Here is a 16,312-nt window from a genome sequence, read left to right on the forward strand (position 1 = left end):
CGCACTTGGCAGTATTCCAGCTATGGGATGGCGGTCTGTAAATAATCAAGTCTGGACCAGACAATCCAGTGATTGATATCTTGAGCATCTATCCACGCAATTGGGATCAATGACATGCTTTAACCAAGTCAACGAGCCTGACCACCTGATCCTGTTCATCGCCTCTTACAACAAGCAAATAGTCGCCTTTTACGGCCAGCATGAGTTGCAAGTAGGACATTCTCTTGTCACTCATACTCTTTTTTTTATGATAAAAAGTAGAATAAATGTATGTTTCTTGACCTCAAATGGAGACTTCAGCTGTTGGTCAATTGCAGGTCCAGCAACTACTAGGTGAGCGTACCACTCAGACCAAACAAACAAGTGGCTTCGGACTAGTGGCTTAAGTCCAGACTGTAAGCACACTGTTTTGCTTATCATTGCTTTGTGAAAATTGGAAATGAATGAATTGTCAATTTAATCATAGTGAATGTGTCCTTTTGGTTTAGTGAGAAATGTGTTGTATACATGGAGAATAGGAGTTACAATTAAGAGTTTTTAACTAGGCCTTTTGGACAACTGGAAGGACAGATGGACAACTGGAAGGACAGGACAACTGGAAGGACATATGGACAACTGGAAGGACAGGACAACTGGAAGGACATATGGACAACTGGAGAGATAGATGGACAACTAGAAGGACATATGGACAACTGGAAGGACAGATGGACAACTGGAAGGACAGATGGACAACTGGAAGGACAGATGGACAACTGGAGAGATAGATGGACAACTAGAAGGACAGGACAACTGGAAGGACAGATGGACAACGGAGAGATAGATGGACAACTAGAAGGACAGGACAACTGGAAGGACAGATGGACAACTGGAAGGACAGGACAACTGGAAGGACAGATGGACAACTAGAAGGACAGGACAACTGGAAGGACAGATGGACAACTGGAAGGACAGATGGACAACGGAGAGATAGATGGACAACTGGAAGGACAGGACAACTGGAAGGACATATGGACAACTGGAGAGATAGATGGACAACTAGAAGGACATATGGACAACTGGAAGGACAGATGGACAACTGGAAGGACAGATGGACAACTGGAAGGACAGATGGACAACTGGAGAGATAGATGGACAACTAGAAGGACAGGACAACTGGAAGGACAGATGGACAACGGAGAGATAGATGGACAACTAGAAGGACAGGACAACTGGAAGGACAGATGGACAACTGGAAGGACAGGACAACTGGAAGGACAGATGGACAACTAGAAGGACAGGACAACTGGAAGGACAGATGGACAACTGGAAGGACAGATGGACAATGGAGAGATAGATGGACAACTAGAAGGACAGGACAACTGGAAGGACAGATGGACAACTGGAAGGACAGACGGACAACAGAGAGATAGATGGACAACTGGAAGGACAGGACAACTGGAAGGACAGATTGACAACGGCAAGATAGATGGACAACTGGAAGGACAGGACAACTGGAAGGACAGATGGACAATGGAGAGATAGATGGACAACTGGAAGGACAGGACAACTGGAAGGACAGATGGACAACTGGAAGGACAGATGGACAATGGAGAGATAGATGGACAACTAGAAGGACAGGACAACTGGAAGGACAGATGGACAACTGGAAGGACAGGACAACTGGAAGGACAGATGGACAACTGGAAGGACAGATGGACAACTGGAAGGACAGATTGACAACTGGAAGGACAGATGGAAAACTGGAGAGATAGATGGACAACGGAGAGATAGATGGACAACTAGAAGGACAGGACAACTGGAAGGACAGATGGACAACTGGAAGGACAGGACAACTGGAAGGACAGATGGACAACTGGAAGGACAGATTGACAACTGGAAGGACAGATGGACAACTGGAGAGATAGATGGACAACGGAGAGATAGATGGACAACTAGAAGGACAGGACAACTGGAAGGACATATGGACAACGGAGAGATAGATGGACAACTAGAAGGACAGGACAACTGGAAGGACAGATGGACAACGGAGAGATAGATGGACAACTAGAAGGACAGGACAACTCGAAGGACAGATGGACAACTGGAAGGACAGTCAACTGGAAGGACAGATGGACAACTGGAGAGATAGATGGACAACTGGAAGGACAGGACAATTGGAAGGACAAGACAACTGGAAGGACAGATGGACAACTGGAAGGACAGATGGACAACTGGAAGGACAGATGGACAACTGGAAGGACAGGACAACTGGAAGGACAGATGAACAACTGGAGAGATAGATGGACAACTGGAGGACAAGACAACTGGAAGGACAAGACAACTGGAAGGACAGATGGACAACTGGAAGGACAGATGGACAACTGGAAGGACAGATGGACAACTGGAAGGACAGATGGACAACTGGAAGGACAGGACAACTGGAAGGACATATGGACAACTTGAAGGACAGATGGACAACAGACAATGTGCCACATTTCAGCCATGTGAGCTTAATATTTCAACCATCCAAAGTGTTTGGAAAACAATTCTGTAATCCAAGTCTAAGACATGTAAGAAGGGTCCTGGGTAGTTATCACCAATACCTGTGCAGTTGCAGGTGGTCCATTCTTGATTTTCAGCACTATTCCTATCAGGTGTCTCTTTTCAACCTCTGTCTGGGAGATTCCAGGACTTGACAAATTGATACTTCTCTGAAAAAACAAATATATACATATGTATAAGTGATACTCCTTAGTAATATTTAATATTTGGGGTGGTCAGGTAGTCTTGTTGTTAAAGCGTTCACTCGCCACGCCGAAGACCCGGGTTTGATTCCCAACATGGGTACAATTCTGGTGCTAAAAGCGGTGTAAAACCATACTCCCTCACTGACTCAGTAATATTTGAGGTAAGGTGATGTGGGTTTAATGTTGTGTGCAAGATTATTGCACTTATATGACAATGTAATGTTAGTTTTATGGCGCTAGGCCACTGAGATACCATGCCACAGCTTACACTGATGCCCCACTCAGACACAGTACACGGACTCACCATACCCACACAGTGTGCATATTTGCTCTTAATATCAATCACTGGTTTGTCTGGCCCAAAGCCTGATTGTTTACAGGCTGCCATCATAAAGCTTGAATATTGCTAATGTGGCATTATACAAACAAACAAATTCCGTGGCTTAAGTTTATACGTTTTTCAGTGTATTTCCACATTTAACATTTGGAGAACAAAGTTCTTGGCTGAATTATAGTATGTCATAACATGTTGAGTATGCCATAACATGCTTAGCATGTTATAACATGTTAAGTATGATAACTTACAAGCAGACGTCCAAAGTACTTGATATCCTCATTCTTGACAAAGGGAAACAACTCCAGGTCGACAGGTTCTGATGACTGAGAACTGGTGTTCTGCACCAAAGCCTGACTGGAGCCTGATATCGATCTTCTTCTTCTTCTTCTCTCATGTGTGATGGACCCTGAATATGATCTCCGTCTTGTAGGTGAGTTAGAGCCTGATATCGATCTTCTTCTTCTTCTTCTCTCATGTGTGATGGACCCTGAATATGATCTCCGTCTTGTAGATGAGTTAGAGCCTGATATCGATCTTCTTCTTCTTCTTCTCTCATGTGTGTTAGACCCTGAGTATGATCTCCGTCTTGTAGATGAGTTAGAGCCTGATATCGATCTTCTTCTTCTTCTCTTATGTGAGTTAGATCCTGAGTATGATCTCCGTCTTGTAGATGAGTTAGAGCCTGATATCGATCTTCTTCTTCTTCTCTTATGTGAGTTAGATCCTGAATATGATCTCCATCTTGTAGATGAGTTAGAGCCTGATATCGATCTTCTTCTGTTCAATCTTCGTCTTTTGGCATGTGATTTAGGACTTGAATATAACCTTGTTATTCTAGAGGGTGATCTCTGTCTCGTGGAGTATCGCAACTGTGCCATGGCTCCTGAATAAGATCTTTCTCTGGACTCTGATCTAGTTTTTCCATTTCTTAGTACAGATCGTGAACTGGGACTTCGGGTTGTAGTTAGCTCTCTCCCCTGTGTTGCTGTTTCAGCGGTCACTGCTCTGGATGTTGTCAGTGATCTTGCTGGACTTTGTGGGGACGTTGATCTCATCCTTATAGAGCCTGTCTGTCCATGTCCTGCAGTATGTACACCTGATAATGACACTGACATATTGTTTGAAGAGAATAAAGTGGGAGCATAAGGCATATCTGTAGTTTTCATTACTGGAGACACTCTTCTAGGCAACTCTGAGTCATAAGAGGACAACGAGACAATATCAAGGTTAGAGTTGTCATATGGGTTGCTGGGCAACTGACAACTTCTCTCTGAAACATGAGTGTTATCTCTTTGGTCTTTCTCTTGTGACGTTCTCAGGGATATCCCAACTGTCTGTGGCTGTGAAATATTGACTGCTGAAGGTTCAAAACTGCTTGTAAGATTCAGTTCCTGAAGGTCAGTTGAAGCTCTTTGCCTTCTTTTCATCTCAGATAGTTTTCCCTCATCAAGAATCTGTTTCACGTTTAAAGTTTTAGTCATATCTGACCCAGCACAAGAAAAAATACCCATATATACAAAATATACAATTTTGTATATTTGATATTTCCAAAATATACAATTTTGTATAGTTGGTATTTCCAAAATATACAATTTTGTATATATAGTTAGATTTTACCACTGCTTCATTCAATTTCCTCACCACTTATAGAATGTTTCACATAATGTGGTTGCAAAGTTTACTAATGATACCGAACAGTATAATTATTGCATGTGACAATAATGCTTTAATACTATTTTCATTATGACAACTATATGATGTTATGAAATAATTTGTATTTCGTTATGTTTTACAGATCTTAATAACAGTTTGATCAATATAAAATGCGTACGCCAGCAACAAGTAGTTGAAAGTAGTTTTAAACATTGATGTTTATCGTTCCAAAGCTCTGTTCTCCAGCTCAGTTCATCTTTGTTTACGAGAACGTTTTTAATATGGGCAATTTTCTTCTTTCGGGACATTGGAGCAGTCATAATATACATAACATCATAAATATTAAGATTACAGGCAATTTTAACAACTTTAGTACTCCATGAACTTTTACATAGTAACCATTGTCTTCATCAAAGCGTTACAAGTACTGTTATTAAATCTTGGGGGAGTCTAAAAACATTAGCATGTAATGTAACAAACGGGGAGGAGAGACCCATGTCTCCATTAGTGGCTATACATGGAGGTACCGTTACTAACACCAAGAAATAATTTACCGGCTCTATTTTGGATTAGATTAACGTTTTATCCTCATATACCAGAGCCATAGATCATTACCGGCTCAACAAGACTTTCATACAGTTTCATAAAAAACATCATACATCATACACCCAACAGAATAAGACAAAGCATGGCTGGCAAAGTTGTACAACTATTTCACAGTTTCACATATCTAGATGCTCGTCAACCCGTAGTCCCAGATAACGATATGATTCTACATATCTACCAGTGTTTGCCCAGCGTAGAGGAATCTGGTTAATCTGTATCACTTAACGAGTTTGAATAGCTTACTCTTCCCACAGTCGAGAGCAGCACAGTAATTAGTAGTTTAGACCAGGCGAATACACTGGTCACACTTGACTGGTCTGTCTGATGATTCGGTCACCTGCCAAATGGGATGTCTGACAATTGGGTGTGAACCTTACAGGGGAAGTTATTTTATGAATGCGTCACGTGTTTCAAAAGAGATGACCATTATCTAAGTAAAATACTTCTAAGATCATAAAGGACATAACATTTAATAAAGTGAAATTCATTTTCGACAAAATTTTATGAACAATTTTAAAACAGTGCGGGCAGATTCTATTTTCTAAAAGGTTTGGGGGGTTGTAAATCGTCCTGTTTCGATCCAGATCTAAAACTAGCTAAAATGCGACGGTGGTCCCTGTATTTAAAACATAAGGAGCAACAACGTTACGATCATAAAAGTTCTTAATGTATTGCCCTTAACGTTATGTTTATCGTTCCAAAGCTCTGTTCTCCAGCTCAGTTCATCTTTGTTTACGAGAACGTTTTTAATATGGGCAATTTTCTTCTTTCGGGACATTGGAGCAGTCATAATATTCATAACATCATAAATATTAAGATTACAGGCAATTTTAACAACTTTAGTACTCCATGAACTTTTACATAGTAACCATTTTCTTCATCAAAGCGTTACAAGTACTGTTATTAAATCTTGGGGGAGTCTAAAAACATTAGCATGTAATGTAACAAACGGGGAGGAGAGACCCATGTCTCCATTAGTGGCTATACATGGAGGTACCGTTACTAACACCAAGAAATAATTTACCGGCTCTATTTTGGATTAGATTAACGTTTTATCCTCATATACCAGAGCCATAGATCATTACCGGCCTCAACAAGACTTTCTTACAGTTTCATAAACAACATCATACATCATACACCCAACAGAATTAGACAAAGCATGGCTGGCAGAATTGTACAACTATTTCACAGTTTCACATATCTAGATGCTCGTCAACCCGTAGTCCCAGATAACGATATGATTCTACATAGACCAGTGTTTGCCCAGCGTAGAGGAATCTGGTTAATCTGTATCACTTAACGAGTTTGAATAGCTTACTCTTCCCACAGTCGAGAGCAGCACTGTAATTAGTAGTTTAGACCAGGCGAATACACTGGTCACACTTGACTGGTCTGTCTGATGATTCGGTCACCAGCCAAATGGGATGTCTGACAATTGGGTGTGAACCTTACAGGGGAAGTTATTTTATGAATGCGTCACGTGTTTCAAAAGAGATGACCATTATCTAAGTAAAATACTTCTAAGATCATAAAGGACATAACATTTAATAAAGTGAAATTCATTTTCGACAAACTTTTATGAACAATTTTAAAACAGTGCGGGCAGATTCTATTTTCTAAAAGGTTTGGGGGGTTGTAAATCGTCCTGTTTCGATCCAGATCTAAAACTAGCTAAAATGCGACGGTGGTCCCTGTATTTAAAACATAAGGAGCAACAACGTTACGATCATAAAAGTTCTTAATGTATTGCCCTTAACGTTATGTTTATCGTTCCAAAGCTCTGTTCTCCAGCTCAGTTCATCTTTGTTTACGAGAACGTTTTTAATATGGGCAATTTTCTTCTTTCGGGACATTGGAGCAGTCATAATATTCATAACATCATAAATAATGAGATTACAGGCAATTTTATCAACTTTAGTACTCCATGAACTTTTACATAGTAACCATTTTCTTCATCAAAGCGTTACAAGTACTGTTATTAAATCTTGGGGCAGTCTAAAAACATTAGCATGTAATGTAACAAACGGGGAGGAGAGACCCATGTCTCCATTAGTGGCTATACATGGAGGTACCGTTACTAACACCAAGAAATAATTACGGGCTCTATCGTGGATTAGATTAACGTTTTATCCTCATATACCAGAGCCATAGATCATTACCGGCTCAACAAGACTTTCATACAGTTTCATAAAAAACATCATAAGACATACACCCAACAGACAAAGCATGGCTGGCAGAATTGTACAACTCTTTCACCTGTTTCACATATCTAGATGCTCGTCAACCCGTAGTCCCAGATAACGATATGATTCTACATAGATCAGTGTTTGCCCAGCGTAGAGGATTCTGGTTAATCTGGTTAATCTGACTGTTGGAATATTATCTTTGCATTATCCTGTCTAAAAATCTAGATATATTTACAATATCATGTATGCATTTTTGAATCATTGTATTCCGGAGTGGTCTTCATATAAACTTCTTGACCAATCCGCTTCATGTACATTTTCAGAAAAACAGAACATAACATGGGAATACCGTTCGAATTGAGCCTCGCTCAATTTCCCTGTGCGCTGTGATTTTTTAATTATTTTTTTTAAATGAAAATTTTACAGGGACTAGCTGTGCTACCACACATGTTAAACCATTTTTACAGTTTTGTCTAATTTTAGCGATAATGAAAACTGAGTAGAGGTAAGATATATTGATGAACAACGTCTTTATTACAGTTAGGAGCGACGCTTAGGTGTATGTTGTAACACCATTATCAAGCAAGTGATGTTGTTCATCCACAGATCTTATCCTCTCTCAATACTCCAACTTCTAAATTCCTCGCAAAGAAGATAATGATACTTGTTTTGAATCTTGCCATCGTACAAAATATTCTTCGCACAGTATTCAAAAAACAATGTAATATTAATATCATACTACGCCATCAATATATGTTGTGCAATATTTGAGAGGTTGGCGCCTGTCGGGACGGTGTGTGATGCTAAAACTGTTCTTGTATAGTCTAGTATCCTTTGGCTAGTGACATCTACCACTGTTTATTCCCATTCAAGTTGCTAACGGTGTTTCATCTAAACAGTATTATGGGAACGGAAATTAAAACATTACTTCATTCGTTATGCTGCCATTTTTGAATATATGTCCATGAGATTAATCTGTTCATTTTTCCGTATTTTTATTACGGAACTTATAGCTTTGTGTGGCACAAACGATCAAATAGTAAGATGACTACAATTAAAGGGCATTAATAACGAGAGGCTGTTCACATATATGTACATCATATATGTATCACGCGAATCATTTCTGATTTTACTCGACGTAAGAGCTAGAAACGTTACCTACTTCCGGCGCAGCGGTTCTAGATGTTGGCGCTATCTAGATTGGGTCCCTGACACATGCAGCTCTATTTGTTGGGTGTATTGTACTTAATAAGCTGAACTTTTATAAATCTATTTTTTCCAAATATATACTGGTCACTCCAACTAATCATTGTTACTGAAATATATAGGATTGTTGTCTATAACGTGTCCATTCGTATGTCTGTTTCACGTCTGTTCTACTAATTATTGACACTAAGAAACTCGTACAATTTTTTAAATCATTACTAAACGTGTTGTACTTGTCTACATCTGAATTGAAAAGTGGGAGAAAAGTTGCTTACTGTATTTTGCCGCCTTTGATGGTTCTGATGATCAAGATGACAACGTCAAAATCTAAGTGTTCAGGAGTCGATGAGGATTCAGGAGTTTTTGAATTGATGCAGAATCAAGGTTGGGGGTTATTATAGGCCTAATAGTGCACCACGTGATTTATGTCCAGGCCCCCGTGACATGCAGTTGTCATGTGACATGTAATTAACTAATTGAATTGCAAAAACAATTCCGACAGCAAATAACCGCATCCACAACAACAATGCGTGGATGCAAAGAAAGAAACCATTTTAAACCCCTTTCTGTATATTTGTATTTGTATTCCTTTCTGAAACTATCATTCTACAAACAGTTGTGTTCACCGCCCATTGTGATACTTCTACTCAAGAAAATAAAAAAGGATGTTTATTTAGTCATCTGACATGCGTTCATTGTAAACAAGGATTAGTGTGAAAGGATTACTAAGTTTGTCATCCAGTATAATGCACTTCCTCGATTAGCATAATTAGAACAGATTTTGTAATTAGTTATATCCTGACTCCAGTTAACCAAGGCAGCTACATCAGTTGTGATTTATGAATTTGTGGAATCTTAATGAAAATAACGACCGCCTGTCACAAAAATGCAAACGAACTATGAACACGCACAGTTGCAGATTTTCCTTTCGTACATTTGAGGGTAAACGTGAACGAAGCCGTGCAAGATGCTTTACAGCGATTTGTTTTCAGAACACATATTGAGCTCAGGTAAGTTTATTAATGATGATATTTTCATCCATTCATAGATATGGCGATCATGAGCGCTGACACTATATGTATTCGCAATAGAACATTTGGAAGACTAGACACAAATTGAGTCACAATATGACAACATCAAATCAAAGAATTTGTTTAATGCAACAGATTTAAGGCATTGAAATTGTACATTATTATGAAATACATGAGTGTCGCTACGTCTCATGTCAAATACATCAATGAATTCTTTATAAACAAAATTAATTTAATATTACTATGAATTTATAGCTAAAATTATGGAGTCTTGCATGTCGAGCCAACAAACCATAGTACATATTCTTCACATTGGAATTTCTGTTTACTGTGCTTGCGGTGGGGTCAACCCTATTCCCAAAATGGACAGTTCCAAATACTACTGCATAAAATATTAATGCCAATTTGGAGAAAATTACCAAATGAATGAATGCAAGTAAAACTTAATCCAGGGAAAAAGAAAACTGTTCAATATCACGTCAAAGTGTGCCCAAGTGCAAAACCTAATCTTAAAATGAAAGGACTTTGGTATTAATATTTCAGTCAGATTATGATATTGGCGAGTTAACGAGGTAAGCCCTATGATTAATTGTCTTAAATACCTTTCTGGTGTCCACCGCCGTGAACCATACTCAATCACTCAGATAAATAACCCCTTTTACATAAGTCATGAACAAGAATATATATATTGCCAATATTTTGCTCCCATGTTTTGGATAATTGTACCAAAGAAAAAGAATTAATCCTAGAATGTCTACACATTAATTCATTACGGACGCTGAAATAATGCCGATGAGACGTTAATTTTTACCTCGCCCACTCACTGATTACGGACTATTTGTGGGCCAATAAGAGGTACAAGCCACGTGAAAATGTAGAGTGAGACCAACGTAGCCATTACACCTTTTTACAAGATGGAAAACATCTTTGCTGTTAGTGATTACATATAAAGAAATCTAACCAATTCACAGGCTATACGTTGTAGAACTGAATGCAAGTCATTCCTACCTGATACCATTAATAATTGGAATAGTCACCGGAAAAAGAGGATTATTAAACTTAGACAATGTTATATTCAGTTAAGCCATGATACCAGATTTTTTCACTTTAAACTTCCATCGGCTTAAAAAACACATCTCAGATAACACATCATGCATGCTCTTGTGGCTGTCACAATGGTACACTGCATTAATTTTTACACATGCCCCAACTACAATATATTTAGGAACGATTCTATTCTAAAGGTTAAGTGAGTTTCTAATCAGTGGTTTATTGGAAACAATTTGAACAGTGCCTAATTTAGCTATTTTGAAATCGGCCATGTACATCCGACGTTCGGGTGGATTTGCACATATATAATAACTAGTAGTAAGACTTAATACATACTTTGAGACACGTATTAAGTATTAAAGAGTTAAATAACTTTTCTTAGGAAACCCCTTTCCATCAACCGCACTGTTGACCTATCTTTTTTGTTCTGTTTTGATGTATTGATGTATCATTTAATACAATATGTATATCTCCCCTCATCCCAATGTTAATAAAAGGAAGCTTGGTGGGGACTTTTGGGATATAAGAAATGAATACAGACTGCCATATTGTCTGAATGTCTTAACAATCACCGGGTGTGACCACGTAGACAGGATATCATTCGGGTTTCTCATAATTACTCCATGAGCATGCTTGGTATTGTAGCTTGGGGATATTAAATGTAAGTTTGTTATCAGAGGAGATTGATAGTGAACTTTTAGTACCAGTTAGATATGATATCTATATGACTTCTTTCTGTTTGACAAAGGATTAAGGGTAAATGTGTGGGTAATCCTTCCACGCTGATGAAAGAAAGTCACTCTACTAGTTCATGTAATCTACGTCAAATAAGATCAGAACACATGCATTATTACAACATACTCAGGATACCAATAACAACGAAATGTACAAATTAACAAACATGATCAATATTATTATTACATGTTAATGCCATGTATGTAAATATAGCTATATAAACATATGTTTAATTTTTCAGCTTGTGTGAAGTCGTCCTTAAATACAAGAAAACGTATATTTTCCCAAAATTATATTACCCTCAAAAGGGCAATTATATTCATGTTACATTTTTTCAGTCTCTTTTTTAATTCGAATGACGTAACATTTATGTTACTTTGATTTTATTAGACCCATGTTGTTGTTACAGACCCAGGGATTGACTAGGTTCATTACATGTCATAAAAGTGCCAGGACATAATATGGTGGCAATACATTCTCTAATTAACACGTGTCACAAAGGGACGGGCAATTTGGGTTTGTCCTCAGGGAATGTGTTATGCAATTTGTGTATTCACGAAATAACATTCAACAAATTATGTACATGGTCCTGTGATGTAGGATTGATGCATTCGTACTTTTTATAAATAAATGAATTGCATTTTTTTTCTTAACCGTGTGCGAAATACGCATAATGTCGGAAAGCGCAAGTTAAATACTGACTTCATCCCAAAATAAATCACAAACCCTCTCTTATAATTTGTATATTATTCTATATTTTAATTATGTAAATCACGTTCCTGTCACTTTTAAAGTAGAATACGTAAGTCACTCAACCAATTCCATTATTATTTTCCCAAAGATCAAAGATTAAAGCAGTTATCAAGATTTATTTTCCATATCTTTAAAAATACTTAATCTTTACATTGAAACTGCCATCATGATGTATTATTATTATTATTATTATTATTATTTTTACTATTATTATTGATGTACATATGGTTTGCACCCAACCATGCGCGTGCCAAATTATACAGCGTCTAGCTTTTAGAGCGCCAACTAAGTTTTCCAAAGTAGAAATTAAGCCAAATGAATATATATCAAGTTTCCTTTTGCTAGAACATATGCATGCTGTTGTGTTTTTTCAAGGTAATCTTCGTTCTCGCATTGATAACAATATTAAAAGAACAAGTATTATAAAATATAATACGGGAATATACTACACATGTTATTTACTCATCCGGTTGCTCATAATACAATTTTCCCCAAGGACTACCGTTTTACAAAACGCGATTTTCCGCGTTTCCGCCGAGATTTCACATTATAACAATGTATATCTACAATGAAACCGACAGCTCAGAACAAACCAAATTCAACACTTTTAAGTAGTGATAAAATAGTTTTCATCTTCTGTGCAATCCACTCTGTTGGCATATGTGCACGAGAGCATGTTACAAAACACATCGCGGCCTCCCCGTAAAACAAATCCAAGCTCAAACACTTTCAATACAGAAGTTACCGCCAAAGCAATCGCCCCCGACAGCTAATCCCCTCTGTGCATTTGGCCATAAAGTCTACTCACATGCCAAGCACCGCGCCAGGAAAAGTACCAGACGCCTCAACCGCCCACCCGTCAATATCATTGCAAGGACAGTATGTACTCCCGCAAACAGTGTGGAGTACTAATTAAACCTTCCAGTAATGTTACCCGCCACTACATCAGTTTTTTGTAACTTGCTGATACTATTTTGCACAAACAAAACATTTATAGAGCAATTCATAGCAATTATCCTCCTTTACCAACATATACAAAGAAACACAGTGCTCGACTTAAAACACTTCAATTTGCACATATATCATAATTATACACAAATACATAATAATTATCTCCCTTTACCAATATATACAAACAAAACAAATTTGGATACACCATATATACAAATTTGTATATTTTGTATATGTCATATATACAAACTTGTATATTTTGTATATATCATCTTTCCAATCTTGTATATCCTTTGGAAATATCATCTTTCCAAAGGATATACAAGCTTGTATATATGGATTTTTTTTGCAGTGCAGGGGTGGGACTGCCACTGACCTTTCTCTTCTTTGGGGACGTTGGTCCTGACACATCCAAAGAGTCTGGTGAACTTGATTTTGAACCTGATCCTGACCTTTTCCTGGACCACCTTCTCACATAAATGTGTTGAGCTGTCACCTTGGTACCGCCTGATGAAGGGGATTCTGAAACTGATCTCTGTCTTCGATGGGACCTGTTGCCTGATATTGATCTGCTTCGTCTTTCATGTGAGTAAGATCCTGAATAAGATCTCTGCCCATGTGATATTTGGCCTGATATTGTTCTGCTTCTTCGTCTTGCATATGAGTTAGATACTGAATATGATCTTCGCCTTGGGGGGGATCTATGGCCTGATGTTGATCTGCTTCTTTGTCTTTCATGTGACTTAGATCCTGAATTTGATCTTCGCCTTGGGGGGGATCTATGGCCTGATATTGATCTGCTTCTTCGTCTTTCATGTGACTTAGATCCTGAATATGATCTTTGCCTTGGAGGGGATCTATGGCCTGATATCGATCTGCTTCTTCGTCTTTCATGTGACTTGGATCCTGAATATGATCTTCGCCTTGGAGGGGATCTATGGCCTGATATCGATCTGCTTCTTCGTCTTTCATATGAGTAAGATCCTGAATTTGATCTTCGCCTAGGAGGGGATCTATGGCCTGATATTGATCTGCTTCTTTGTCTTTCATGTGGCTTAGATCCTGAATATGATCTTCGCCTTGGAGGGTATCTATGGCCTGATATTGTTCTGCTTCTTCGTCTTGCATATGAGTTAGATCCTGAATATGATCTTCGCCTTGGAGGGGATCTATGGCCTGATATTGATCTGCTTCTTCGTCTTTCATGTGACTTAGATCCTGAATATGATCTTTGCCTTGGAGGGTATCTATGGCCTGATATTGTTCTGCTTCTTCGTCTTGCATATGAGTTAGATCCTGAATATGATCTTCGCCTTGGAGGGGATCTATGGCCTGATATTGATCTGCTTCTTCGTCTTTCATGTGACTTAGATCCTGAATATGATCTTCGCCTTGGAGGGGATCTATGGCCTGATATTGATCTGCTTCTTTGTCTTTCATGTGACTTAGATCCTGAATATGATCTTTGCCTTGGAGGGGATCTATGGCCTGATGTTGATCTGCTTCGTCTTTCATGTGAGTTAGATCCTGAATTTGATCTTCGCCTTGGAGGGGATCTATGGCCTGATGTTGATCTGCTTCGTCTTGTATGGGAGTTAGATCCTGAATTTGATCTTTGCCTTGGAGGGGATCTATGGCCTGATGTTGATCTGCTTCGTCTTGTATGGGAGTTAGATCTTGAATAGGGAATTTGTCTTATAGGGGATCTATTGTCTAACATTGATCTTCTCCTTCGCCTTATGACATGCAAGTTAGACCTTGAACATGACTTCCGCCTTGATGGAGATCTAGAGCATGACATGGATCTTCTCCTTCGCCTTCTGACATGGAAGTTAGACCTTGAACATGACCTCCGCCTTGATGGAGATCTAGAGCATGACATGGATCTGCTCCTGTGCCTTGGTCTCCCGGCATGACAGTTAGACCCGGAATATGATCTCTTTCTTCTGCCTCTACCACAAATGTTCTCCCCTCTTAAGTCATCGGTAGAATCTGACCAGGAATCAGTGAATTTGCCAGGTGCAGTTGTACAAGAGTCGGATGTCAATTCTGACGAAGTAAATATGGTTGAGCCACTGAGTCGTCTCGTGTGATTCTGGCGACCGACCCGTATGACTGGACTGCCATCACTAGTTGATACCAGGTCCATGTCCGAGTCATCTGGAGCTCTGTCCCGTTGAGGAGATAGTAAACATGGTGGTATGGAGCTGCTCATGTTGCCTCTATCCTGATCTTGAAGCCTGTATGCAATGAGAAACTGATTGTTCACACAATAATCATGGCATATCATACCTACACAGGGATTTAGCCAGGATATTAAATGAGGTTCCCCCAGCAGGCAATTTGGGAAAAATAGTTTTGTCCAAAATAGGGATTTTTAAAAGTTTTCATCTTTTAATTCAGAGGTAGGCCAATTTTAAAATTGTAATTTGCATTCAGTGCAATAACATATAACTGAGCATTACAACCCTTTCCTATTTATTCGTCCTGTTGTCAAAAAAGACAAACAATTATCTATTTGTTAATAACATAAATTGGGAAATTTTTAGGAATTTTTAATGACATTTGCTGCAGTCTTTGGGCTGAATATCAGCCTCTATGCAGCTCTAGATAAATCCCTGATATATTTCAACAGACTAAGATATAGCCTCATGATAATTCTCTAGCTGCTCTGGATTATATAGGAATATCATACTTGATCAAAAAAGGTCATAAAATTTCTGAGTCCCGTGATGGGATTTGAACCACGGACCTTCTGATCAAAGGTCGGACACCTAGACCACATGACCGAAGAGGTTAACCCCATCAGCAAGCTGACAAGGTAAGAATGTCATCTATGGGATGACTCCACACCCTTCTACATTCTCATGGCTTATGGCTTACTATTACAACTATTGGCAGCTACAGTGGAACTTGAAGGTTTAAGGTTGAAGCTTAAAATAAATGAATGTTACACCATGGAGGAGATAATTAAAAATGTAATTTGTTTAACTGGAGAGGTGTGTGTAATCTTGTAGCATGTGCTGTAAGACATATATGCTTATAATGAACTTTGTTTATAACAAACTAAACTTTGTG

At 38.7% G+C, this 16,312-nt stretch overlaps 1 protein-coding gene across 3 annotated transcripts in view; it reads right to left on the reverse strand.

The window, feature by feature from the left end:
- Window positions 1-16,312, reverse strand: part of LOC124148030 (serine/arginine repetitive matrix protein 2-like) — a 44,919-nt gene that overhangs the window by 27,080 nt on the left and 1,527 nt on the right. For 2 of the 3 annotated variants that reach the window (XM_048386616.1, XM_048386617.1), the window contains exons 2-4: window positions 13,592-15,474; window positions 3,312-4,555; window positions 2,583-2,690 (exon numbers count right to left, since the gene is read on the reverse strand). In XM_048386616.1, the coding sequence (XP_048242573.1) occupies window positions 2,583-2,690; window positions 3,312-4,555; window positions 13,592-15,449 (3,210 nt within the window). In that variant the 5' untranslated portion in view covers window positions 15,450-15,474. The remainder of the gene's footprint in view (window positions 1-2,582; window positions 2,691-3,311; window positions 4,556-13,591; window positions 15,475-16,312) is intronic. The other variant, XM_048386618.1, reaches the window with a different exon arrangement.

The sequence above is a fragment of the Haliotis rufescens genome, unplaced genomic scaffold (assembly GCF_023055435.1).
Source record: "Haliotis rufescens isolate VD_foot unplaced genomic scaffold, xgHalRufe1.0.p SCAF_10, whole genome shotgun sequence".
Lineage (NCBI taxonomy): Eukaryota > Metazoa > Mollusca > Gastropoda > Lepetellida > Haliotidae > Haliotis > Haliotis rufescens.